We start from the raw sequence: 25,729 nt of genomic DNA on the forward strand, positions 1-25,729 counted from the left end.
CCAATCAAGAGTCAGACGCGTAACCGACTGAGCCACCCAGGCGCCCTGAACCGAGTCCTATCTTAACTGCTTCCGTTGATCCTCGAGGAATCTATTTCCAGTAGTGGAAATAAAAGCCTGAGATGAGGTGTGTTTGTTTAGAGTTGATGCCAGCTGTAGGCTAGAGACCTTACCGCAGGATCTTAGGACACAAAACGTCACGTGGGACGTTGGCTCAAACCTCTGAAGGGAGGACACTGCGGGCTGTCTCTAAACCTGTCCTTGTGACACGCGGTGGCCCGTAGGGTGAGCGGGCCTGGGGGAGATAGGCGCCCACGTCGGTTTTCTCCCGGTTTCCTGGGAGTGATGACCGGGTGCGGGAGCCGTGGTATGCCTGCCCTTCTGGGCGAGCATCCTCCCAGTGGCGGTGAGTGCCTCAGTCCCCTCGGTCTCTGGGGTGGCCGGTGAGAACCACAGCAACAGAAACCCTTCCATTTCTACAAAGCTGCAGGTGTTTGATTACGCACTGACTGGGGACCTCGGGTTCCTGAGTACGGACTGGCTGATGGTTCTTACCGCCTTGTCCTTCCCAGAGGACCTACCAGGCAGGGAGCAGATTGTATCCCAAACCAGTTCACTGTTTAGCCCCGAGAGTGCCAGGACATTTTGGCGTCCGGGAAAGAAGGACTGAGGACCTGACTGTGGGATGGCGACCCGGGCTGAGGGCAAAACTGAGGGCAAAACTGCTGTTGGGGGTGGGGGTGGGGGTGGGGGCAAGGGCAGGCTGGCAAGGCTAGTGTTTGTCCACTAGGGTGGGGAGTGTGTGCTCCACACGTAGCATGTCATTTAACCCTTAGGGTGACCTGAAGTCGGACAAGCTGGGGGGATTCAAATAACTTGCCCGAGGTCACAGAGTAGCGGTGGGGTTGGTGTTGCAGCTCGCGGGCGTGTCCTTGAACTCTCCTGGCGGTGTGGGCCTGCCACTCTGGCCCAGGAGGGCAAAGGTTACCCAGGTTCTAGGCTCTTCACTCGGGAACCGCAAAATCTTTGTGCCCATCCTTCCTCCCATCCTCGCTCCTTTGTCACTAAAAAGACCAAAAGAGAAGCGGCCATTGGCCTGTTGCTAACGGAATGAGTTCTCAATGGCAGCGGGCTCAGGTCGCCAGCTACGTTCCTCCCGTCCCCTCCCTCCCGACTGCTCTTCTGGTTCCAGCTGCTGGTTGTGGCTTCAGATGTATCCTCTTACCTTTCAGAACCCTCAGTACCCTGACATCCCCACCTGACGGACTCCCCGTTTCTGTTCTAACTGCGGTGACGCTCTCTCTCTTCCAAACGAAGAGACAAAACCAACCCCCAGAATGTTGGTCTCTGGGCGCGTGCATGCTAGGATGTCACACAGTTCTCTTAATGTAACGCTAAAAACAAGGTATGAGAAAGTCATTTAATTGGTTTTTTTTCCATCTGTAATTTTTCTAGGTTGAACACAAATGTGGAATTATATCGAAGTCTGCAAAAATTGCTAGCTGACAAAAAACTTGTGGATTCCCTTGATCCAGAAACCAGGTACTGACTGCTTTGCGTTCCTTATGGTTGTGACCACAGAGGCCAGCGGATGGCTCCCCCACCCCCACCCCCACCCCCACTGCATCTCCGCACTCCGGAGCCCCCCTCCGTCTGCAGCCCCCTCCGTCTGGAACATTTCTTCCCGGGAGTCTGCATGACTCCTGCACTTTCTTTAGGCCTTCACTCCTCCTCCTCTGTACCAGGTCATGCCCTGTTCTCTTACCCTGCTTGTGTTCTCTTCTTAGTCCTGACCTTTTCCAGCATTTCTGTTTGCTCATTTGTTTACGTCTCTCTGCCACCCTAGATGGGGAACTCCGGGAGGGCAGGGACCTGGTCTGTTTTGTTCAGAGCTGAATCCCGGCTCCTAGAGCAGTTCCTGGCCTGTAGTAGGTGCTTACCAAAGGAATGAGTTCCTCTAAACAGTTGGGAATTACACTTAGCTTCACGCGTGAAGTTCCATCATCGATACCACCGGAAGATAGAAACCAGTTGATTTTATTGACTGGTCGGATGTCAAGATCCTTGAAATGATTTCCTTTGGTTCCTTAGATGGACTTTATTATTCCGAACTGAAAAAGCTACATTTCTAGGTCAGCCCCCCAAAATATTTGATACAGGATCTTAGATACCATGTTTCTTTGCACACATTTATGTACATATTAATAATTTTATAACTTTGTCATTAAGCCATCTATATATTACTCATCTCGTGGCTCAGAGGGTATACGTTTTCTTACCTGTTTGTGTTGTTTACTTCTTTTCACTCTCCGATTCTCCTCCTGCTTCCTTCTCTCCTTTCTGTCTCCACACAGGGCTTCTGAGCCCCCACAAAGCCCTGCTCTGCAGGGATCCATCGATAATGGGATTTTGTTATTTATCTGATGTATGAGTACCGTGCCATACGAATTGCACAATGAGGCTGTCTTTGGGGCATTAATTTCCCCCGAATTCCTAGTATGCAGATACTTGTTTGACCTTATTTCACTTCGTCAATTCTCATGCTGAGGATACTAGGAAAGCTGGTGGTATCATCAGACTAGTTTGTCTTCACTCCGATTTTAGGCTTGAGCCTGATACTGTCTTCATTAGCAAAACAAGGAGAGGCTGAATGCCTGCTCATTGTGCTGCATTTATACTCAGCTGGTGTTGACTGAGTAGTGACCACAGGTTATTCATTATCTGATTTTGCTGAAGATTGACTTTTCTGTATTTAATGTATAAAAATTGTAGTGGAATAGCGGACCATTTTAGGTACAAAGGACTTGTTCTGACAGGATGCATACCGCATTTCTAGATGTTCCTAAAAATGCCAACAGGATTTTTTTTTTTTATTTTTTATGTTTCTACTCTTAAGTTTTTTAATGCTTTATTTTTGAGAGAGAGAGAGCGAGAGAGCGAGAGAGCATGTTGGGGGGGAGGGGCAGAGAGAGAGAGAGAGAGAGAGGGAGGGAGGGAGACACAGTATCCGAAACAGGCTCCAGGCTCCGAGCTGTCAGCACAGAGCTCGACGCGGGGCTTGAACTCCAGAACTGTGAGATCGTGACCTGAGCCGAAGTCGGACGCTCAACCGACTGAGCCACCCAGGTGCCCCATATGAAGTTTAAATGAAATAATGAAAGTAAAATGCTTTGCCAGTGTCTTGCACATAGTAGCCATTCAAAGAATGATACCCTTCCATCCTTAAAGAAAGGTAGAACAGAGAGCCCGTCACTTAACAGAATAGAAACAGAGTAAGAATAGTGTTTTAATGGTTTGGGATAATGGGTCCCCTCTAGTTAGGTGTCAGTTGATAAATAGTTATGGAGGATCCCTTTTTGCTCAGTTCTTGGAATGTATCATAAAGAAAAGGATAAAGAGATTTATGTGGCAAGGAATTTTATCATAGCATAGATTACAGAGTGGGAAAAATGAAAATATTTTTAGTTCGTGGGACCAAATGTTACGAACGTTAAAAGCCATGGTTTTGATGACATTTAAAGAAATGTTCAGTGTTTGTGGTACAGTTTCACAAGAAAAAGCAGGATACAAACGTCCATGTTAGTTGGCTCCCACTTACTCAAAACAAGGAGTATAATATACTGAGAGTAAATTGGATAGAAGCCAAGGGAAGGTCTTCTCTTGTTGGTGTTAGCCACACGTTCGTTGCCACTGAGACCGTGTCTTCATGAGACCAAAGATACTTCCTCTGCCCGTGCATTTCGGGATGGACATCCTGTTGGGTGTCCCCCACCGGCTCACCCAGCCCAACAGCCAGGGCGAGTGATGTTCCAGTGTGAGGACTTCAGTGCCCTTTACGTCTGTTCGGAAACTCAGCAAACATTCTTCCAGTACCTACTATGTGCTAATTTCCCGAACCTTATTGTAGTTAGTTTCACGTCGTCTTAAAAACATAAGCAGATTGGAGGGAAATATAAGAACTTTAATAGGGGTTGTCTTTGCTGAGATTAGCGATTTTAATTTTTTCCTACATTTCTACAGTAAAGCTGTTATACAATAAACCTACATTATATAATGTAATAAACTTACATTATACAATAAATTTCCATCCCTATTTATCAACCCCCATTATCTTTTTTGTGCTTTGTCGTATAAAAACAAACAGAAAATACCTTTGCTAGAAAAGATAAAGCGGAATGTTTTTCAGGTTGACTGTTCAGGAAGGGAGATCACCGTGAGATAGAGATAATGGGGATATTTTAGGGGCTCAAGTGAAGCCCTTAACATTATTTAAGAAAGAAGGCGAGTGACTAGATTATTAATGTGGTCTGTTGAATTTTCAGAATTTTTAGAAGAACGTTAATTCTGCCCATTCAAAGTATAGTGGGCAATAATCAGGAAGATAAGTATACCCTTTCTAAAGAGTCAGGGAAAGCCAGGAGAGTAGATCAAATATTTGGATAACTTAATTCCTGAAAAAAAATAGTTAAAAAAATTACTATTGACAGCAAGAGGTGTTACACTTGAAATTGGTTCCAAGTGTGCAGCAGGATTAAAGAGAAAAGAAAACAAGTCCCATCAGCCAAGAAACCCAGCTTCCGGCACAGCATCAAAGAATTTAATGTTCAAGTGGCTGCTACCAGTTGGAAGAAAAACTGAAAACCTCATGCAGAAGGCCTTTGAAAAATTGTCCAAGTGTACGCTGTTTCATGTTTTTAATTATTGGGGTTTGGATGGAGTTGAAATAAATAAGTAATTATCATGGTGGCGTTCACAGGTTTGTAGTCTATGAATAAGGAACAGGCTTCTACACGTAAAGCTAATCGTAACTATTTTTCACGCTCTGTAATACATGTATTGACTTTTTAAAACGTTGGTTGCCGCTGTGTTTCGTTCTCTCTGCTTATTATATTTAAGCATCCATGACTCGCTCGTGTGGCTCCAACATAACCTTTTGCAAAGATTCTGTGTTCTCCGAACGATTTTTTTTTTTTTTTTTTTTTTTTTGGATCAAGGTTGTTGAGTGGAAATCACAAATGCCTCCGGAGCCTACAGCAGAGGAGCCTGATTTGGTTGGTAGTGGGGGACAGCCCGCAGAGGCCTCGCAGCGGAGGATAGGGTGATTCCTGGGATGCCGGTTTAATCACACTAAGGACTGCTGACCTTGGCAGAGGTCGTCCCGGAGGGCCGGAGGGCTGGCAAGGGTTACAGCAGCCTGGCCTAGGACGGAGGTGTAGGGAAGAAGGGGTTAATTCGGGTGATTGCCTCACTTCTGGTCCTCCTCCCCGTCACCACCCAAATAAATAGCTACCACTTAAGGAGTAATTTTCACATGCTAATAAAGAAGTGAGGTGGAGTTATTTGTTACTTACCGGTTAGTAATACTGGCAGAAGTGCTTTCAGAAATGCTCTCGTTTCCGGATCCCCTGATACGTATCTACCGGTCAGGTTTACTTACGAGTGGGATTAGATCCTCATCTCCCGGACATCGGGGACCGTGTTTTCCACTGAAGTAGATGTGAAGAGCTGTGTGTACTCGTCCTGTTTCCATAGCTCGCCAAATTTTCTCTCAATTAGTACGTGTATGAATTCAGTATTTGGGTTCCTTTGGTATCTAACGGGAAAGTAAACAACATCAAGTTAGCTTAGAACTAAAAAGGGAGAGATGGACTTCTAAGGATAAAATACTACAGGAGAAAATTAATGAAAAGGTACCCCTTCCTTTAGATGTTGTTCAAGATACTTTCTGCTCCATGGTTTCCGGTTCTTCTTAGTGTCCTGATGAAATTGTTACATCAAGGAAAGGTGGGGAAAATTAGGGCATGTTTTTAAGTCTGCAGATGCATTTGATGATTATTAAAAACCTTGTTCTCACTGGGTGTTGTATGTAAGCGATGAATCATGGGAATCCACCCCCAAAACCAAAAGCGCGCTGTATGTTAGCCAACTTGATGATAAATTATATTTAAAAAAATGCGAAGAAAAAAGATGTTGCTTTCTACGGTGCATGCTAGTATGAATTCTGGAAATGGTGAGGGAACCTTCCATCACAAGTCTTAGCAGATAGGGGAGGAGCGTGGTGGGTGGGAGCTGATAAGTAAGGAACCTGCCTTTTAACAGCGATGCAGGAATGAACGGTGATGGTTCGCATAGTGCTGACCTGTGCAAGGATGTTTCTGATGGTCTCTCTTTGAAGTTCCCAAATTCTTCATTTGTATCCTTGTTAGGACACTTGTATCTTTAACCTTGTGTTCATTCATTCAAAAAGTATCGGTTTCCTTCTGGGACCCGCGCCTTGTGGAACACACACGTCTTTACCCACAAGCAGTCTATGATACTCTGTAGTTCCGTTAAATATCCATGCTGGATTATAGAGATTTACCTACTTGCACTTGGCATGTGTACAGCCCACAAGTAGTTATTTGGTGGGTTGCATAAAGTATGCAGCAAGTGTTTTTTTGAAGGAAAGACGGTGGACAGTTAAAAAGATGTCCATCTTTTCCAGAAAAAACAAACAAACAAAAAAAACGGCAGATAAGTTGGCCTCATTGGAGAAATTGTCATTCCTTTGTCAGTTAAAATTGTCAGTTTAAGACTTATTGTACAGTTAGTATGACATATATGATACTAAATCACCCATCGGAGAGCTTAAAAGCCCAGTCCGTCAGCTACATGTTTGGACTGACTTCTAAGATGTTAAGCTCCTGGTTTTAAAGAAAGTGTGTGTGTGTGTGTGTGTGTGTGTGTGTGTGTGTGTATACATCTGACTTTTGCAGAGTATGGTTGAAAAGTCCAATTTATTTACCGAGAAAGTGATTTTGTGAATAATTATTGTTACCCATTATAACCTGGGTTCGTTTTGTTTATAGGCGAGTGGCTGAACTGTTTATGTTTGATTTTGAAATCAGCGGAATCCACCTAGACAAAGAGAAGGTGAATATTTCCTCTCTGGTTTTTCCTCTTGTTTTGCTCACGTCCAGTTGGTTTCTTTGTTGCTGTCGCCCTTGTGTGTTGCTTAAACTCGTTTGTCATAAAAACTCTTAGGGTGTTTGTGTCGCGAGATACTTCGATTAGTTGTGTCTGAATGGAGTGCTCAGACTCTGCCAGTCTGCCACCCGTGACAATTCGGAATTAAGACCTTGCTTGAGACACTGGGGGTGTTTTAGATGTGCATTTAGATGGGCAATATTGGGAAAGAGGCACGTGAGCAGGAAGGCTGAGAGTTGTGAAGGTCAAGGTTGGAAGTGGACGTACAGGGAACATTGTTAAGAACTTGACAGAAGTGTGCGTGTTCACATTACACACGTCTTTGACAGATCCACACGGTTTTGTTCTGGAAACAGGAAGCAGGGGTTCTACAGCGTCTACCCTGGGACAGGAGCGACCTTACCCATTGTTCACACCCCTCCTTTCACAGATACAGAAATAGGACAAAGTGATCTGCTCAAGTTCTCATCCTTAGTATCCAGATTTTCTAGCCCTGGCCACTTCTCTTTCTAGAACGCAGTATCCTACGAAACTTGAATGCCTCATTTCAGTATGAGGGCTGGGAGAATGGGGGTGAGTCGACCACCCCTGAAAATCCGCCCGCTCCACAGTTATCTCCCTACTTGCCTGCAGTCTATTATGGTTATGCTTTTTTTTTTTTTTTTTTTTGTAGGTATGTTTCTCCTAATAAATAGAACACAAATCCACTTACCTGTTAATAGAGGTTAGTTCGTCAGAGTATTCTAGAAAGTAGAGGTCACAGTCTTGAGGGTATGTGTCATCTACAATAGGTAACATCATTTTGATTGGTGCTGGGTTTGAGTAATGCTGGGGCCGCTTGTAAACACGTGGATGTGTTTATGTGGCTTTAAGGGCTCAGCACGAGACTCCTGACCGAACCCTGAGCCCACACATGCCTCCCAGCAGTCTTGAGAGGCTGACAGGCACTACTGTAAATTCATGTTGCTTAAAATCGGCCTCTCTTCAAGCCAGATCTTTATTACCACTTCTCGGTATAATGAGTCCACTGTTCTCTGAGTCACTCAAATAAAAATTGGGGGTTAGTTTGTGTTTTTTTATTCCCAGTACTTTTATGCCGTAATTCGTGACAGAATCCTCGGATTGTTCTGTAGAGCTTCTGCATCTGTCCCCCCCCCCCCCCCCCCCCCCCCCGACAGCTCACCTTGAACCTTATCGCCACACTGAGCTGTCCTAAAGGTCCTGGTCTTGCTGACACTCATTATAATTGATAGTTAAGCAATTGATAATTAAGCATTTGCTGTTTGAAGCATGTGTGTTTCATCACATCTTTATAGCCTCTCTGAGGCCCTTGCTGTCACTCCCGTTTTGTAGATGAGGGACTGGGGCACCTCGAGTTTCTGTGATCTACCCAGGGTCACAGGGCCAGTAGCTGCAGGAGGCTCGGACTCTAGAGGCTGCTCGCCAACCCGGCTCGGGTTGTCTGCTGGTCAGTCTGACCCGTCTGTGAACGTTGAAGTGATTTCCTTAAAGTCTTGGTGTGATCCTTACCGTCCTGCCCAGAACCTTTCAGTCACTCTCCATTGCCTATTGAAAAAGTACCGATAGCAGCTAATACGTAACGAAGAGTGTCCGTGGCTGTGCTTTCCCAGCCTTCCCTGTGCTCCCCTGTAACTCGTGACACCGTTGGACCACTTTCATGCGTGGTCCCCATCCTCCTCCTGCTGTCTGCTCACCCGGCCCGCCTGCCTCAGGCCCCCGCCAAGGCTTCATCCTCAGACCACCGTGTCTGCGAAGCTCTTACCAGTCGCCCAGATGAAAGTCTGTATTCACCTGAACTCCCATTCTATGTATTTCACGCACATGGCATTTACCTCTTCCTGCCTTTTCTCGAAGCGGTTCCTGTTGCGTTACTTGTCTAAATTCCAGGCTTCTCAAGGACCAAGAACATGGGTCATGTTTTTTTTCCAGTTTTGGCCTCAGCAAATATTGAATGACTGTGTGGGAATCATAATAATACTAGCTAATACTAATCAGGTCTGATATTCAGAAGGACGATAGTGGAGAATACTGTCGTTCCTAGTAGAGAAAGTAGGTGAACACTCTTATTATTTTATGTAATCTTCAGGAACCATGTTTTTGAAACTTTACCCAGAAGTGTTGGGTGTCAGGTCAAGGTCAGTTTTGCCGGCATTGAACTTGCTGCTTTTACGTCTTGAGTGTTCTTACAAGGGTAGCTGCCCCCCGCCCGGCAAGTAACTCCCTGGGAACTCATGAGCATTAAACATGCAAGTCAAGTAAACCTGCTGAATTCCTCTCTTATAATTTCTGTCTGTTCTCAAAGGTGTGCCACTAAGACAGGTAAGAGGAGACACGTTACCCTTTTTAAAAGAGAGATCTTGAAAGAAACCCACCAACATAATGTACACATTATAAAGGCCTGTATGTTTTTTTCTGTATTCTTCCCACGTTATTTCTTATTTTATTGTAAAGGTCTCGCATGAATATAATTGAAAAGTTTAAAATTAATGGAAGTATATATTTTTTAGCAATCATTTGATAACTTAGCACAACAATCTCATAGAATTCTTAGAAGTGCAAATACTGCATCTTTATCCCAGAATGATGAAATGCTATGCCTAGAAAATTGGTGAGGGCAGGAAGGATACCCAGTTTTTAATTCCAGGGGGACTTTAACAGGTGGTAAATTCTTTGAAATAATCTTATCACTTTATTTTTTCATAGTCAAGGTTTTGTGGAACATTTTGGAACTGTAGTGCTATTCCCCATCTTTTGCCTTTTTTGGGTTATTCCAATGATTACCATTAGGTGGTGATAAATGGTCATAGTAGAAACAAAATAGGCAACAGGAAATCTGGACTTATAAAGACCTTGAAGTATCTGAAAACTCAGTTTTCCCACGAAGTTTGAATTTTCTATATTGTAGAATTTTTGGTTATTAATATATACTTAATTTTTCCCCAGCATCTTACCAGGTGTACATCGGCATCTAAAATACCTTTTTAAAAAAATTTTTTTTTAATGTTTTTATTTATTTTTGAGAAGAGAGAGACAGAGCATGAGTGGGAGAGGGGTAGAGAGAAAGAGGGAGAGAACCCGAAGCAGGCTCCAGGCCCTGAGCTGTCAGCACAGAGCCCGACGCGGGGCTCGAACTCACAAGCCGCGAGATCACGACCTGAGCCGAAGTCGGAAGCCCAACCGATTGAGCCACCCAGGAGCCCCTCTTAAATACCTTTAAAAAAAAAATCAGTGCTGCTTAACCATGTTTTGGGGTCATAGTACAGTTCAGAATGTGCTGAGAGCTACTGACCCCCTTCCCAGAAAGACGTGCATCTGATTTCACCCGGAGCCTTTCACAGGTCCAGATGCCCCTCTAGTTTCCTCGTAAGAATAACTGCAAATTCATCCTTGTCCTCCAGTAGAGCTGGCTGATTATGTGCACTGTAGTTGGGTTTCATTCAGAACATCTGTGTCACCCCTCCGCTAACACGTGCTTTCTTAGGGGATTGTATATCCTCAAGGTGTGACTGCAAGAAAAAACCCCACGTAGGTGTGCCAACACCATCCAATATCATGGTCAGGGGCTCGGCGGGCTGACGGGTGCCAGGCACGGAGCCGGAAGATACAGTCGGCCCTGCAGGCTCCGTCTGGCTCTGCCCCCCCCCCCCCCACCCCTGCTGGCCTTCGCTAGCTGATCAAGTGTGTGCAGAGGCAGAACTGCTAACGTGTGTCCCCCTCTGCATGCTCGTTACACTCTTGTGAAGACTTACAGTAATTCCTTTCCTTCCCTTTGACCTTTCTGTCTAATCTTTTAGGATCGAGGATGTTTTCAAATGTGTCCTTCAAATACTCTTTTTAGCCCACAAACACTTATAAGTATCATATTGATTAGATTCAACTACCTGCTGTTCTCTGATTCGCTTAACTAAGAGGTTTTTGGGGGGATAGGGAAGGATCGTGTACCTCCCTATGTTGTTAATTTCAAAATTATATAACCTAGACATAACAACTCTAGAATGTACGTAAATATTAAGCATAGAAACACTATAAAAACCATAGGATAATCATTTTGTTAAGATATTAAATACATATCAAAAACAGAATTCACATAGTTCGTAGTATATTATTATATATTTATGGCACAAGCAATATACTCAATATTCATTTCGTTTAATATATTTAGTATCTTATTCAATATGTTGCTTTACTGTCTTAATAGATGGTCTGTGAAGTCAGTTGTGAAATACTACTTTAAATGCCTTTAAATAACTTTTACTCCCTCCGCATGTAGCGTAAGAGAGCAGTGGACCTGAATGTTAAAATCTTGGATTTGAGTAATACATTTCTCATGGGAACTAACTTTCCCAACAAGATTGAGAAGCATCTCTTGCCAGAACACATTCATCAAAACTTTGTAGTCGCTGGAAATCACGTGATAGTTGATGGTCTACACGCAGAATCTCCAGATGACTTGGTATGTGTATTCCCCTCGCTTTATAGTCTAGGTCTCATCTGTGTTTGCTACTGTTTGAACCCAAAATTCAGTGATAACGTAATTATACCTTTAAAAATGCCTGGCTGGGATTGGACTAAAATTGGACTGTGGGATTATTCTGTAAATGCTTTGAATATGAAAATGGTTTAATTATTCATCTCATAAAGAACTCCTCATTTAAATTTTTTTTTATTAAAAAAATTTTTTTTCCTAAATGTTTATTTATTTTTGAGAGAGACAGAGACAGAATGCAAGCGGGTTAGGGGCAGAGAGAGAGGGAGACACAGAAGCAGAAGCAGGCTCCAGGCTCTGAGCTGTCAGTACAGAGCCTGACGCGGGGCTGGAACTCACGAGCTGTGAGATCATGACCTGAGCCGAAGCCAGACGCTCAACCGACTGTGCCACCCAGGGGCCCCAAGAACTCCTCATTTTTTTTTTTTTTTTTTTTTTTAAATTTTTTTTCAACATTTTTTATTTATTTTTGGGACAGAGAGAGACAGAGCATGAACGGGGGAGGGGCAGAGAGAGAGGGAGACACAGAATCGGAAACAGGCTCCAGGCTCCGAGCCATCAGCCCAGAGCCCGACGCGGGGCTCGAACTCACGGACCGTGAGATCGTGACCTGGCTGAAGTCGGACGCTTAACCGACTGCGCCACCCAGGCGCCCCAGAACTCCTCATTTTTAAAGTACGATAAAGAAATATATAACAATTACATTGTAGACTACCCAGATTCTTACTGCCTGTAGTCTTTACCTGGTTAAAGGTGCTTTATAGCACGTGTGTCGGGTAAAATTGGGTATGGCTGTGTATGTCCCCCTAGACCCCATGCCCGAGAGCTCCAGTCAAGTATGTGTTTATACCCCATGCTAGTTTCTGAAACTCTGTGTAAACCCTTATTTGTTATTTTTTTTAATGTCTATTTTTGAGCGAGAGAGAGAGAGAGAGCGCACGTGAGTACAAGTTGGGGAGGGGCAGAGAGAGAGGGAGACACAGGATCCGAAGCAGGCTCCAGGTTCCGAGCTGTCAGCACAGAGCCCGACGCGGGGCTCGAACCCACAAACCGTGAGGTCATGACCTGAGCCGAAGTCGGACGCTTAACTGACTGAGCCACCCAGGTGGCCCATCACTTACTTTCACTTTAAAGTAGTGATCACCTGTAGAACAGAGGGGGTGAGAGTTAGCCTGTATTTTTATTGCGTGGGCCTCCATGTCACGGTACTTATTATACCTTCTACCATTTACATTTTAAATGTAGGTGCGAGAAGCCGCTTATAAAATTTTTCTTTATCCCAATGCTGGTCAGTTGAGATGTTTGGAGGAATTGCTCAGCAACAGAGACCTGCTGGCAAAGTTAGTGGGGTACTCCACGTACTCCCACAGAGCCCTGCAAGGAACACTAGCCCAGAGTCCAGGTAAGCTCGTTTACCCAGCTTTTTAAAATAGGATTTTCGCAAAACTCAGCTTCTATTTTACGTGGCTCTAAATTAGCGTTCTCTTTTTAATATCCTCAGAGCCCCATTTATTGAGATTTTCTGCCCGTTTAGATAGACCTGACCTTTAAATAGAGCCAGTAATTGGAAATATATTCTCTCCAACCGAGGTAGTGTATTTCTTGTGCACGTCGAGAGTGAAGTCATACTTAAATTTTCGCTGATGCTAATTTAAATTCTGTTCATTTTAAGTCAGCCGGTTTCTGTGTTCAACCCAACCACGTCGGTTAGGATTAGGATGAGAGGAGGGGAAAGATCAATGTGTCTGCTGAAGACAAGGTTGAATATAGGCTAGGACTATAAAAGCATGTGGGTATATGAACCTCCTTTTCAGAGGGAAGAGTGCTGGATGGGAAGGTGGGAAGAAGCATCCTGGGGTTTGTGAAAGTCTTGCCTTGTGCTCTGCTGAGCTCTTTATGATTTATGGTATATAAAGGAAACGTTACACGGTAGTACAAATATAAGCGTATATGGTAGGTTTGTTCAAAGGCAAATTAAATTGCCGTGATAGTTCACACAGGGTCAGGAGCAGGGTAGCTGTGATGCTGGGACTGTTCAGTTCAAGATACCTGTCAGAGCTGGAACCTCCAAGACTTGGTGGTGGGTTGAGAGGGAGGAGGACATGGTGTGCCGGCTACCCTTGGTTCCCGGTTGAGCATCTGGGCGGACGTGCCCTTCACGGGTTGAGAGGGAACGCTGGAAATGAACTCTGTGTGGGCGGAAGATCACATCGTTGATTCTGTTCTGTCTTTATTCCTTCCGTGCGTATCCCTTCTCTCTCTAGTATGTTCCTGTCTTCTCCAGAGTGTTCTTAAAAATGGCCATTTCTTTTGCAAGCAGCCGTCTCCCTTGACCCTTCGAGGCTCTCTGCGAAGCCATAGGCACATCTCACTCCCCCCTTTGCTCATGTCGTTCCCTGCATGGGGAACAGCTCCCCCGTCCCAATCTGTCTGTTCAAATCCTATACATTTTTCAGTGTTCAGCCCCAAACCCACCTCTTTCACAAAGCCTTTTCACTTTTCGCTTCCCTTAGACGCCCTTGTCTCTGAACAATTTGTTACACCCCATTTAGCTCCTAAATAGATCGTACAACAATTTGTGTTTTTCTGTGGTCGTTGTGGTCACCAGATTGTTAGGATGTTTTATTATTATTATTTTATGTCCGGTTGACCCTTGAACAGTGCAGGGGTGCCGACACCCCCCACCCCCTCATAGTTGAAAATCCACATGTAACTTTTGACTCCCCAAAACTTAACTACTGACAGCCCACTGTCAACTGGAAGCCTTACCAATGACAAACGGTTTGTCATCCATATTTGGTACGTTATATGTATTATGTACTACTGTATTATAATAAAGTAAACCGGAGGAAAAATGTTAGTAACAACATTGTAAGAGAAAGCACGTTTATAGTACTATACTGTATCTGTTGAAAAATATCCATGTATGGGGCGCCTGGGTGGCTCAGTCGGTTAAGCCTCCGACTTCAGCTCAGGTCACGATCTCACGGTCCGTGAGTTCGAGCCCCGCGTCGGGCTCTGGGCTGATGGCTCGGAGCCTGGAGCCTGCTTCCGATTCTGTGTCTCCCTCTCTCTCTGCCCCTCCCCCGTTCATGCTCTGTCTCTCTCTGTCTCAAAAATAAATAAACGTTAAAAAAAATTAAAAAAAAAAAAGAAAAATATCCATGTGTAAGTGCACCCACACTGTTCAAACCCGTGTTGTTCAAGGGTCAGCTGTGATAATAGTATGGTGCTTACTCTGGGCCATTATTCAGTGCCTCCACAGACCTGTGAGGTAGATGTTCGTATCCACTTTATAGGATAGGAACCCAGGGTTAGTTATTGTGCCAAAAAGTGTCAGGGCTGAACCCTAAACCCATGCCCTAAGTGTATGGTCTTTGTAGGCTGTTTGAGAACAAACAGATGTATAAAAGGCATCATCTTCGTTCTCTGTCATCAGCCATTGATTTGACAAGTATTTACCGAGTGCCCATGATGTGTCGATATTATTGTAGGCCCTAGAAATAAATCAGTGTGTAACACAGATGGAAATTCCTGCTCTGGAGCGGTTTATATTTCTGTAAGGGAGGTAAGACCGGCCTAAATAGGTAAAGAACACAGTATTTTATTAGTTAATACAAGCTGTAGAGAAAACTGGATGGGGAAGGGGTTAAGGAATGTGAACGTGTGTGGATTTTAAACAGAGTTGACGGGGCTGGGGGCGGGGCAGAGGAGCACAGACTTGAAGGAGGTCCAGGAATAAGGCTGTGGCTCTTAAGGGAAGAAAGTTCCAGACGGAGGCACGGCAAGGGCAGAGGACCCTAGGTAGCTGGACACATCTGAGAAGCAAAAAGGGCAAAGTGGCGAGTGGAGTGAACAAGGGGAGCGGGAAGAGGTGGAGGCAGACGCAAGGAGGAGCTGTGTGCAGGGCTTTTCCTCGAGATGGGAAGCCATTTGGGGGTTTGAGCAGAGAAGTATGTCTCTTACATTTTGTCTGTATTACATTACATACAGAAGTATGTGTGTCTTACATTTTGATGGCGGGTCATGTCTGCTGACACCGAGATAGGCTGCAGAGAGGCAAGGGTGGAGGAGAGGCCTGTCAGAAGGGGTTTTGCAGTAATCGTGATGAGAAAGATGGTGGCTTGACCAAAGTGGTGGCAATGGAGTCATAGGATGTGTCAGATTCTAGAGACACAGCATTTTGAAGGGGAACCAAGATTTTTAAGCTCATCAACTGAAAAGACATAGTGAGTTACTGTCAACTAAGAGGGAGGGGACTGGAGGCTTCGTTTGGTTCAAGTTAAGTTGAGATGCCAATTGGTGTTCACATGGTGATGTTGAGTAGGCAGGAGTTGAGGAGAGGGCTCTGAGCCAGAGAGATAAATTAGGGTCTGTATTTTAGGGCATGACTTTGTCTGAGGTGTCCAGGGGAGTGAGTGCTTTTGAAGAAGAACGGAAGTCCAGGGACTGAGCTCTGGGCTCTCCCAAGTTTAAGACGTCAGGGATATGAGGAAAAGCCAGTAATGGCCGCCAAGAAGGAGCATCAATGAAAGAGGAGGAAAGTGAACAGAGTGGGTGGTCCTGGAGGCCACGCCAGGAGGTGACTGAAGGGGAGGACAGTGATCAGCTGACTCAAATGCTGAGGACGTGTGAAATCTAAAGAAGGTCGAGGATTGACTGCTGGGGTGAGCAGTGTGGATTCTCCAACCCACCGGACTTGCAGCCGCTAATGCCAGGTATCATTACCAGCAAATCCACTGCTCGCCAGGTGGTTAGCATGGTCGTATGTTAGAGTTGCGCTGTTGTGCACGGAGCCACAGAGGATATGAGTTTGTGTCCTTAAGGGATTTAAAATTTAGTTGGGGAGCTCAGTGATCTAGATATAAACAGTAACGCAGGTCAGTGTCTTTTCAGTGCCAAACGAGTGGTAAGTATAGACAGAACAATGCTAGAGGATTTTAGGAGTTCGGGAAGTTTGTCAGATGCTTATGTAGTTGTTGAGGGTTTTATGAGGGAGGTGAAACTGGAAATCGGTGGTGAAGAAACGGTGAACTTTCAGCAGAGAGAAGGAGGTGGGAAGGGATATAAACCAAGGTTAAGGTGGGCACTCATATGGCAGGTGAACTAGGAAATAATTTTCCAGTGAGGCATTTATTTGTTTTCAGGGGTTTTCAAACTCATTTCTTTTTTCTTTTTCTTTTTCTTTTTCTTTTCTTTTCTTTTCTTTTCTTTTCTTTTCTTTTCTTTTCTTTTCTTTTCTTTTCTTTTCTCTTTTGTTTTATTGTTTTTATTTTTTAATGTTTATTTATTTTTGAGACAGAGGGAGACAGAGCATGAGTGGGGTAGGGGCAGAGAGAGAGGGAGACATAGAATCCAAAGCAGGCTGCAGGCTCTGAGCTGTCAGCACAGAGCCTGACACGGGGCTCAAACCCACAAACTGTGAGATCATGACCTGAGCTGAAGTCAGATGCTTATCTGAGCCACCCAGGTGCCCTTCATTTTTTTCAATATGACAGTTTTCCAGGTAGATTGAGGTAGATCTTTCACATGTAAGATAGCTAGAAAAACAAAAATGGGTGAAAGTGAGTAAAAATCTCACTTGGAAATAAAAGCATGCACAGACTTACTTGAACATAACTTCTCTATGGCAGCTGGTATGATATCCTAAAATAAGCTTTCATTTTTAATGAAATAATGTTTTTTTTCCTAAAAGACCTAATACCATTTAATATGGCACATGGGGCAGTGTTTCCAAGATTACTGTTTACAAGGCCTGTTAAATATCGATAGTGGCAAGAAACCCCAGAGCTTCTTGGTTTAGGTTAACCTCCGTTCTTTTCTCAGGCTTTTATTTTACTCAGAAAGGAGATAAATTGGAGACGGCGAGAAACTTAAAACCATATACAAGATCATCTGGAAAATATAAAAACAGTGTTTGTGGCAAACTCTAAAATGCATGTGAAAACTCTACACATAAATCAGTGGCGGAAAGTGGCAAATTCAAAAGTACACATGAAAAATTCCCCGTCATGGGAAATAATGATAGTTGTAGCATATTGCCTTTATGAGTTTGTAGTATATAATGACTATGGCTGAAGTCTTTAAGTGATTAAAAAAAAAAATCCTAGCGGAGCTTAAATTTCTAAGGTTCTAATTTTGTTTATTTTCTTTTGGTGTTGATCCTGAATAGATTATTCTGCAGCTATATATAAAAAAGAAATATAGCTCTCCGGAAAAACATTGATTTTTAAAATCTAATTTTCAGTGACTCACGCTTCAAAATTACACTGATTTTTATGAACAAATCAGAGTCTGGCTATTTTTTTGAAACTCGGGCAAAATTAAGCAGGTCTAAGAAACGTATTTTTTGTCTTACACATATGAGTAGATAGAAACACATTGAAAATTTGGATTTTTTTTTTTTTTAACCTCCCCCTTCACTCCTTCCTCTGGGGTATAATCGAAGGGTTTGGATTACTACTATGTTCGTTAAATTTGTTTTCTGATAAACTGATCATCATCATTTGGAAATACTTATGCCTAGGATATGTTAGCAACCCCGACATATCTCTTTGAGGGCATTTGAAAATGATCTCTTTAAGGGCATTACAGTGTATAGATTATGACTATTACATTCTAATTTTAACAGGTATGTTCATTATATTTTATGTAATTAAAGACATTTTCTTTTGGATTTCATTTTAGAGACGGTCATGCAGTTCCTTGAGAAGCTATCAGACAAACTTTCTGAAAGGTTAGTTTTTGTACTACTCTTCAGATGTGTATCATGTAGGTTTTTCTTCTTTTTCATTTTTTAAAAATTCATTTTATTCATTTTTGAGAGACAGAGAGAGACAGGGCGTACGCAAGAGAGGGGCAGAAAGAGAGACACACAGACAGAATCTGAAGCAGGCTCCAGGCTCTGAGCTGTCAGCAGAGAGCCTGATGTGGGGCTCGAACCCATGAACTGTGAGATCATGACCTGCGCCGAAGTCGGACGCTTAACTGACTGAGCCACCCAGGCGCCTTTATATAAATTTATAAAAAATTTGAAGGTGACCTATTAAGAATGTAAGTGTGGGAATATCGAGTCAGATCTATGGCCGACTAAGGAGATTGGATTAACGATGAGGAATACTTTGAAAGCACATAGCTGTCTTCCCAAGGTGACAGTCTTGAAAACTTAGGCTGTCCCCTCTGATTAACCAGTTCATTGTCTTAGGAACCCATCATTGATGTGTAATTAAAAAATGTTTTCCAAACCTTTTTGGAACTATATATTTTCGACTCCTGCCACCAATTTTATAAGCTCATAAAGTCGTGTTTCTCTTCTTTTGGCCTAAATGTACATGGCTCATGGATGTGGTAGATTGAGGTGTGTTTTTGATCTTAAGAATGATCTGCCTCCCCATTTGAGTTCCTTTGTTGTGGCCCTGCCTTCCATTCTTGATCGGGTCACTTGTCCTTTGCCGGTGCTTCTCTCGTGCTTTGTTGAGAGGCCACACTCTGGCAGCCTTCAGAGACCGATGGTTCCAGAAGGAGGCATGTCACGGCTGCCTTATTATGCTGCCTGGAATTTCCTTTGCCTTTTGACCACCAACACGTTGAATTTATCTCAGATTTCCATTTTCTATTATTATAAATTCACTCCTTAGCACCCAGTCCTCTCTAATTTGGATTATATTTTAAATTCTAAAATTTTCTTTTAATCTAGTGAATCACTGTGGCTTTGATAGAATGAAAAGGAAGTATTAATTATGCGGTTAGTTGAGAATATACTCTGCTTTATTAGGAAAGTGTTAGTATTCTTTCTTCCCTTCTCTGTAGCTATAGATTGTATTTTGAGCAAACATATCTTCAGATTCTTATGGATATATATAGGTGTTAATTCTAACAGAAACTTCATATTCTATGATTTTAAGCACATATTTGATTATTGCCCAGCTAGAGTTTTCTTTGGGGAAAAAATATGAATGGAAATCTCAAATATAATCTCTGTTCATGTTTTTTTTGTAGAAAGTTATTTGTTAGTCTCTTACCTTCTTCATGTGTAGCAAAAAGCAGTTATTTTAAGTTTTCTGGTGAATACTTTGCATGTTTGTGTAACATTGCTCATTTTCCCAGGCTTTAATACTATCAAAACCTTTGTCTGCTAGGATGTTTTTAAGGTAGAAATGGCAGTAATTTACTAATGATATATTGACATCCCTTTTAACACAGGTAAAATGTGGATTAATACTGGCTTACATTTGCACTACAAATGACTTCTGATTTTATCATGAATATCGGAAAGGTACATAAACAAAATTATTAATGTAATTATTAAAATTTTGTCCTAATAAACTTGTTTTACAGAACTATAAGAGACTTTGAGATGATACGAGGGATGAAAATGAAACTAAATCCTCAAAATTCTGTAAGTGACACTTTTATATATTTTTTTTAATGTTTATTTTTTGAGAGAGAGAGAGAGAGACAGAGCATGAGCGGGGAAGGGGCAGAGAGGGAGACACAGAATCCGAAGCAGGCTCCAGGCTCCGAGCTGTCAGCACGGAACCTGATGTGGGGCTCAAACTCACGAACTGTGAGATCATGACCTAAGGTCCACTTGGACGCTTAACTGACTGATCAACCCAGGCACCGCGGAATATTTTTATTATAATGTAAACAATCTATCAGCTGGGGTCCTTATCTTTTGACTCTAGAACTTCCTTGTTATATGCTGAAGGTACGTATAGTCTTGTTTGTTATCCCTGGAGTTGGTTCTGATTCTTGGGTTTGGTGAATAAAGTATTGAAATACTTGATCCATACGTCCGAATCTGACATTTCTCGGCAATCCAGTATTTTTGTTGGTTAGTTGATACAAGACACACACACACACACACACACACACACACACACATACACACACCTATAAATGTATATTAACTATGTATATTCATATATACTCATGTGAAGGCTGCTTCTATTCTACGGAAAGTGGGCTTCTCAGTTTGAAACAGCCTTTAAGGAAGCTCAGTGGAGGACTGATCTGGCAGGTGGCAATTTAACCATCAGTGTTAACATTACAGTTTACTTTTTTATTTGCTAACTTATGGAGCTCAATTAAATAGATCGATGTGGACTTCAAAGGATACCCCATCTTAAAACACTTAGGTGGTGTTTTCAATCATAAGATTAAGCGATTGCATGATCTTATAGTACAGACTTAAGTGTCTTTATGTCCAGAAGGATGCCCAAGTGATGGTGTGCCCCCAAAAGTGATGGGATTCCAGGTGTTAGGACCCTCACTCTCATTTGGTTCAAGGGCGTTTACTGGGTTACTGGTTGTCTGCCTTATTCTCTTATTGGTCCTGTCGTTGGCAGTTCTTGATTTTGGTGCTGGCTGCTAGAGCCAAAGTCCTAGAGAACATCTAGGGGAAATGAGCCTTGCAGATTTAGAAACTATTTTCCAGTTTCTCAGATACAGCCACTAAGAAATAGGTTAATCCTAGCAAATTCACCAATTTCAAGAGTAGCATGTCAGTTTGTTAATTTATGGTAGGAGCTGTGTAGCAAAGTAACTAGGGTCAGTCGTCTGCAACTTTGGCTTGGTAGGTAGATCCACTTAGGAAGCTAGGTATAGGCCAGAATTTATGTTGGTGAATATAGAAATAGAAAAGATAAAATACGTTGCCAGAAGCTCCTTTATTATAAGCTAATATGAAACTATCCTCTCTAGACATTTGGTATACAGGTGACTCTCTAGATACTTGTGAAATGCCTGATCTCGTCGTGAACGGTACCACGCTTCACCCTGCAACCCTGGCCAGAACCTGGATTTGCTCCAGGCCAGTAGTTCTCAAAGTGTGTTCCCTGGACCAGAAACAGCAGCAGCATCTGGAACTTGTTAGAAATACAAACTCTCCAGTCCCACATGAGACGTGCTGTATCTCCAGCCCTACAGTCCTGTTCCAACAAGCCCTTCGGGTTATTTATCTCTTTCCCCTCTCTGCCCACATATAACCATTTACCAAATCGTGTGGATTCTACCTTCCAGAGAACTCTGTTCTCTCCTCTCCACGCCCATTGCCACAGTTCTGGTTGAGGTCATTCTTACTTCTCACCCAGACCATAGTTGTAGTTGCTGAACTACTTTTCTAGCCTTTGGTTCTGGCTCCTGATTTGGACTGCTTAGCAATGTGCTAAGTGTTAGACATAGGGTAGGTACTCAACACTTATTTGAAATATGAATGAATGAATGAATGAATGAATGAATGAATGACTTGCCATTAGAGGGATTTTGCCAAAAAGCAGATCTGACCTCGTCACTCTCTTGTTTAAGATTTTTCTGTGGTTTTCTGTAATTCTCAGATTCACCTTCCTATTCCTTTTTTCTTTTTTTTTTTTGAATGTTTGTTTATTTTTGAGAGAGAGACAGAGCCAGGGAGAAGCAGAGAGAGAGAGAGAGAGAGAGAGAGAGAGAGAGAGAGAGAGAATCTGAAGCAGGCTCCAGGCTCTGAGCTGTCAGCACCGACTGAGCCACCCAGACACCCCTCCTATTCCTTTTTTTAATGTTTATTTACTTTCGAGAGAGAGAGAGAGAGAGACAGTGAGGAGGGTGGGGAAGAGAGAGGGTGGGGGGAATCTCAAGTAGGTTCCACACCGTCAGCGCAGAGCTTGAAATCACGAATCACAGGATCATGACCTTAGCTGAAATCAAGAGTCAGATGCTTAGCTGACTCCGGGAAGACTTCTCGTGTAAAAGACACTTGAGCAGAGCCTTGGGAGAAACGAGGCAGTACCCCGCACACGTCACGTAGGGCAGAGCCTTTTCAGCAGAGAGAGCAGCTGCCCGTTGTGCTTGGAAAATGGCGAGGAGACCAGTGCAGTGAGGGAGGGCAAGAGTCGCAGGAGGTGGGCTCAGGGTTCAGGGCGGTGCAATCAGGTCATGTAGAAGGGAGATGGGAAAGCATTGGCGAGCAGAAATAACTCTTCCAGGGGCACCTTGGGTGGCTCAGTTGGTTGAGCGTCCGACTTCGGCTCAGGTCATGATCTCGCGGTTCGTGGGTTCGGGCCCCGCGTCGGGCTCTGGGCTGACAGCTTGGAGCCTGGAGCCTGCTTCGGATTCTGTGTCTCCCTGTCTCTCTCTGCCCCTCCCCTGCTTGCGCGCTGTCTCTCTCTCTCTCTCTCTCAAAAATAAATAAACATTTAAGAAATGACTCTTCCAACATTGTGCAGTAATGTGGATTGAACACTTGAGCCTAGGCAATCTGACTTCACAGACTGGGCCGTTAGTCACTCCTGTCACCTGGACAGTTTGTGGGGAGGATGATCTTCCAGGGATTCAGGCTTTTTTCCCCATCAGTATTCTGTACCAGTTGTCAAAACCAACTATTAGGACAATGCTTCTTTATGACATATTTTCTTTGCCACGATTAGAGTTAATTCTCCCTTCGTTACACTTGAAATTGTTGCTTTCATTTTGGGGATCCACCCTAAGCTTCCTGCTTAGATTTAGAAAGAACTCTAATCTTACCTTTAGAGCCCTAATCTTACCTGCAGTATGTTTTATGGATAAATATGTGGGTTACATGTTGGGAAAAATTTCAACATGGCTAATTTAATCTATTAATGTTGACTTTTATAAGTTGACATTGTACATTATTTACTTTCCCCCCAAATTCTGGGACATTGTTTTTTTTATGCCTTTGTACTCATTGATTATAGGGAAGTCAAAATAAAGAGGTGGGCATTTTTAGGGTCTTTAAAAAACTTACCTGATATAATGGTTTACATCTTATAAGCTGGCTAAATTCTTGGTAAAAATTGCGAAGTAGTCAATAATTTTCATAGCAATGGATTTTTCCATTGTAGGAATTAATGCCTTGGGATCCCCCCTACTACAGCGGTGTGATTCGTGCAGAGAGGTAAGTTGTTTTGTTTTGTTTTGTTTTGAGAAATCCTTATAAATGAGAAGGAAGAAAGAAACTGTGTATTGAGCACTTTGTACAGTAATCGTGCAACGTGAGTAATCTCCTCACTCAGTTGCCCGCATTAGAAGCCCGTGCACGCTCAAGTCCGCGCCCTGCCCTGGCCTTTGCCAACATTTGCCCACACATTCTTCGTCTGGTTTAACACCTGTGCTCTCAGCCTTGGTATTGTCTACCCCTCCCCCAAAGTCTATACTTGTATGGCTCGGGTCACTTCCTGGTTTAAAACTTTTAAATATCTCTGTGTGGTGTCTAGAATCTGGCTTCTTCCTGGGAGTCACTTCCAGGTTTTCTTACTAGATGGAGTGTTTCGGCGGCTGGAAGTTTGGTTGTCGCTCGTTTCTGGCCCGGGCTGGGTGCTCGGCAAATATATGTTGAACTAAGGAAGGAAGAGAGTGGTACTGGGGATGGTGACATACGGTTTTCTTATGTTTCCTCATTTTTATCTGAACATATTGTCAACATATTATTGGCACATCTGGAAGGATACATGTGAAATTAAGATTTAGGACAGTTAACTTGATTTAAGTCCTCCTCCAGTTCCATAGTCTCCTCTTTGATTATATGATGGCAAACTAGGGGGTATGTTTGTTTTCCCCCCTAAATACACCCTATTTCTGTCATTTTTATATTTGCATGTAAACCCAAGAAATATGGAGGGCTGTTCAAAGTGAACACATCTAGGGGCGCCTGGGTGGCGCAGTCGGTTAAGCGTCCGACTTCAGCCAGGTCACGATCTCGCGGTCCGTGAGTTCGAGCCCCGCGTCAGGCTCTGGGCTGATGGCTCGGAGCCTGGAGCCTGTTTCCGATTCTGTGTCTCCCTCTCTCTCTGCCCCTCCCCCGTTCATGCTCTGTCTCTCTCTGTCCCAAAAATAAATAAAAAGCGTTCAAAGTGAACACATCTAAAAACAAAACAAAACGAGAAAACCCAAAAAACAAAGTGAGCACGTTTAGAAATGTTTATGTCCCAAGCAACTTTATATATGCATTAGGAATTTTTGAAAACCTCCAAATCCTACCCTTCAACAGATTTTTAACATTTTTCTCTTACAGCTCCTTCTTGAGCTGCTCAGCTTTAACCACGAGAGTTAAGATTGATTTAGGTAGTGGACGAAAATAAGTGTTGTGCCTTTTTCTCCATTAAAGCATGTTGGCATACACCATGATAATAATATACTTAAGTTTGATTGGTATTCAGTTCTAAAGTCTTTCTGTTCCTCTGCATTATTCAAGTCTTACTTACAAAGCAGATTGTCTCCTAATACTTCGTCAGCTACTGTTTTTTATACATATATTTCAGACTCAGCACAGGCCTCCTTCTCTGTGGAAGCACATAAGCTGTCATTCAAAATCTGTAATCATTTGATTATGATACACAGTGAGTGCCCAGAATATGTTATAGCTTAATGTAGTCATTTCACAGGTGCGTTTTATGGCTGTGGAACTTCAGACCTTGCTCCTTATCGTTACAGAAAACATATCATTTCTCTTCTAAAACTTTTTCAAAGAGGGATTTGGTTTGGTTATTTGTAAGAGAACACTAATTTTTTTTATTAATGCTTTCCATATCTATATAAGGTTTTTAAAATTTTTTGTTCATGGAAAGTGATGTAAATTAGATGTGTTTGTTTCTTCCTGAGTTTTGCTCTGTGATTTTTATTTGTTATTTAGCTTTACTCTGTAAGTGTAGGATGCCCAGGTGGTGGTTCTGTGGAAATTACTTGTGAATATTTGAAGACTTGGAAAGACATCATCAATTACAAAGTATAAGCATTAATTAGGAGTAGGAGATCCCTGAGAAGTTTGATAGTAATCTTAAATAAAAGATACTGAATAAAAGGTGGTGACTTTCTCTTCTCCGTTTTTACCGAAAGTACAATATTGCGAAGTCTTTGTGTTGCTGACTGACTCTAGAGTCAGTCCTTAGGGATCTCTGAGCCCGCAGATAGATTGGGAGTTCTCTGTCCTCTGGACTGGCCACAGAGACGGGGGTTACCGTCCACGCGGGGCAATTGTTGAGTGGTAACACCCCAGGCAGCATGGCAGTGTGGTCTGGAGTATGTTCCCTGAAGTCTGGGAGGCCTGTGTGAGTCCTGTCTCCACCGCTAATGAGGTATCCATGAGCTTTGGAAAGAAAGTTCCTTGTCCTCTCTAAGCCTCTCAACAAGGTTATCTATAAAATGGGGGTTATGACAGTCCCTACTTTGTAGGTCAGGATGAAATGAGATAATGTTGCTATTATGAGTACTAAAATAACATGATTATATGGAATTGGCCTTCTGGGGACACTCTTCTAGAGG

At 43.1% G+C, this 25,729-nt stretch overlaps 1 protein-coding gene across 4 annotated transcripts in view; it reads left to right on the forward strand.

Moving 5' to 3' along the window:
* MIPEP (mitochondrial intermediate peptidase) overlaps positions 1-25,729 on the forward strand; it is a 163,805-nt gene that overhangs the window by 7,808 nt on the left and 130,268 nt on the right. For all 4 annotated transcript variants that reach the window (XR_009250138.1, XM_058689855.1, XM_058689869.1 and 1 more), the window contains exons 4-10: positions 1,456-1,542; positions 6,849-6,912; positions 11,258-11,440; positions 12,719-12,875; positions 18,161-18,209; positions 19,811-19,871; positions 23,314-23,366. Coding sequence is in view for 3 of the 4 variants with exons in the window: in XM_058689855.1 (XP_058545838.1) it covers positions 1,456-1,542; positions 6,849-6,912; positions 11,258-11,440; positions 12,719-12,875; positions 18,161-18,209; positions 19,811-19,871; positions 23,314-23,366 (654 nt within the window). In the remaining variant the exon portion in view is untranslated. The remainder of the gene's footprint in view (positions 1-1,455; positions 1,543-6,848; positions 6,913-11,257; positions 11,441-12,718; positions 12,876-18,160; positions 18,210-19,810; positions 19,872-23,313; positions 23,367-25,729) is intronic.

The sequence above is a fragment of the Neofelis nebulosa genome, chromosome 1, assembly GCF_028018385.1.
Source record: "Neofelis nebulosa isolate mNeoNeb1 chromosome 1, mNeoNeb1.pri, whole genome shotgun sequence".
In the NCBI taxonomy this organism is placed as follows: Eukaryota; Metazoa; Chordata; class Mammalia; order Carnivora; family Felidae; genus Neofelis; species Neofelis nebulosa.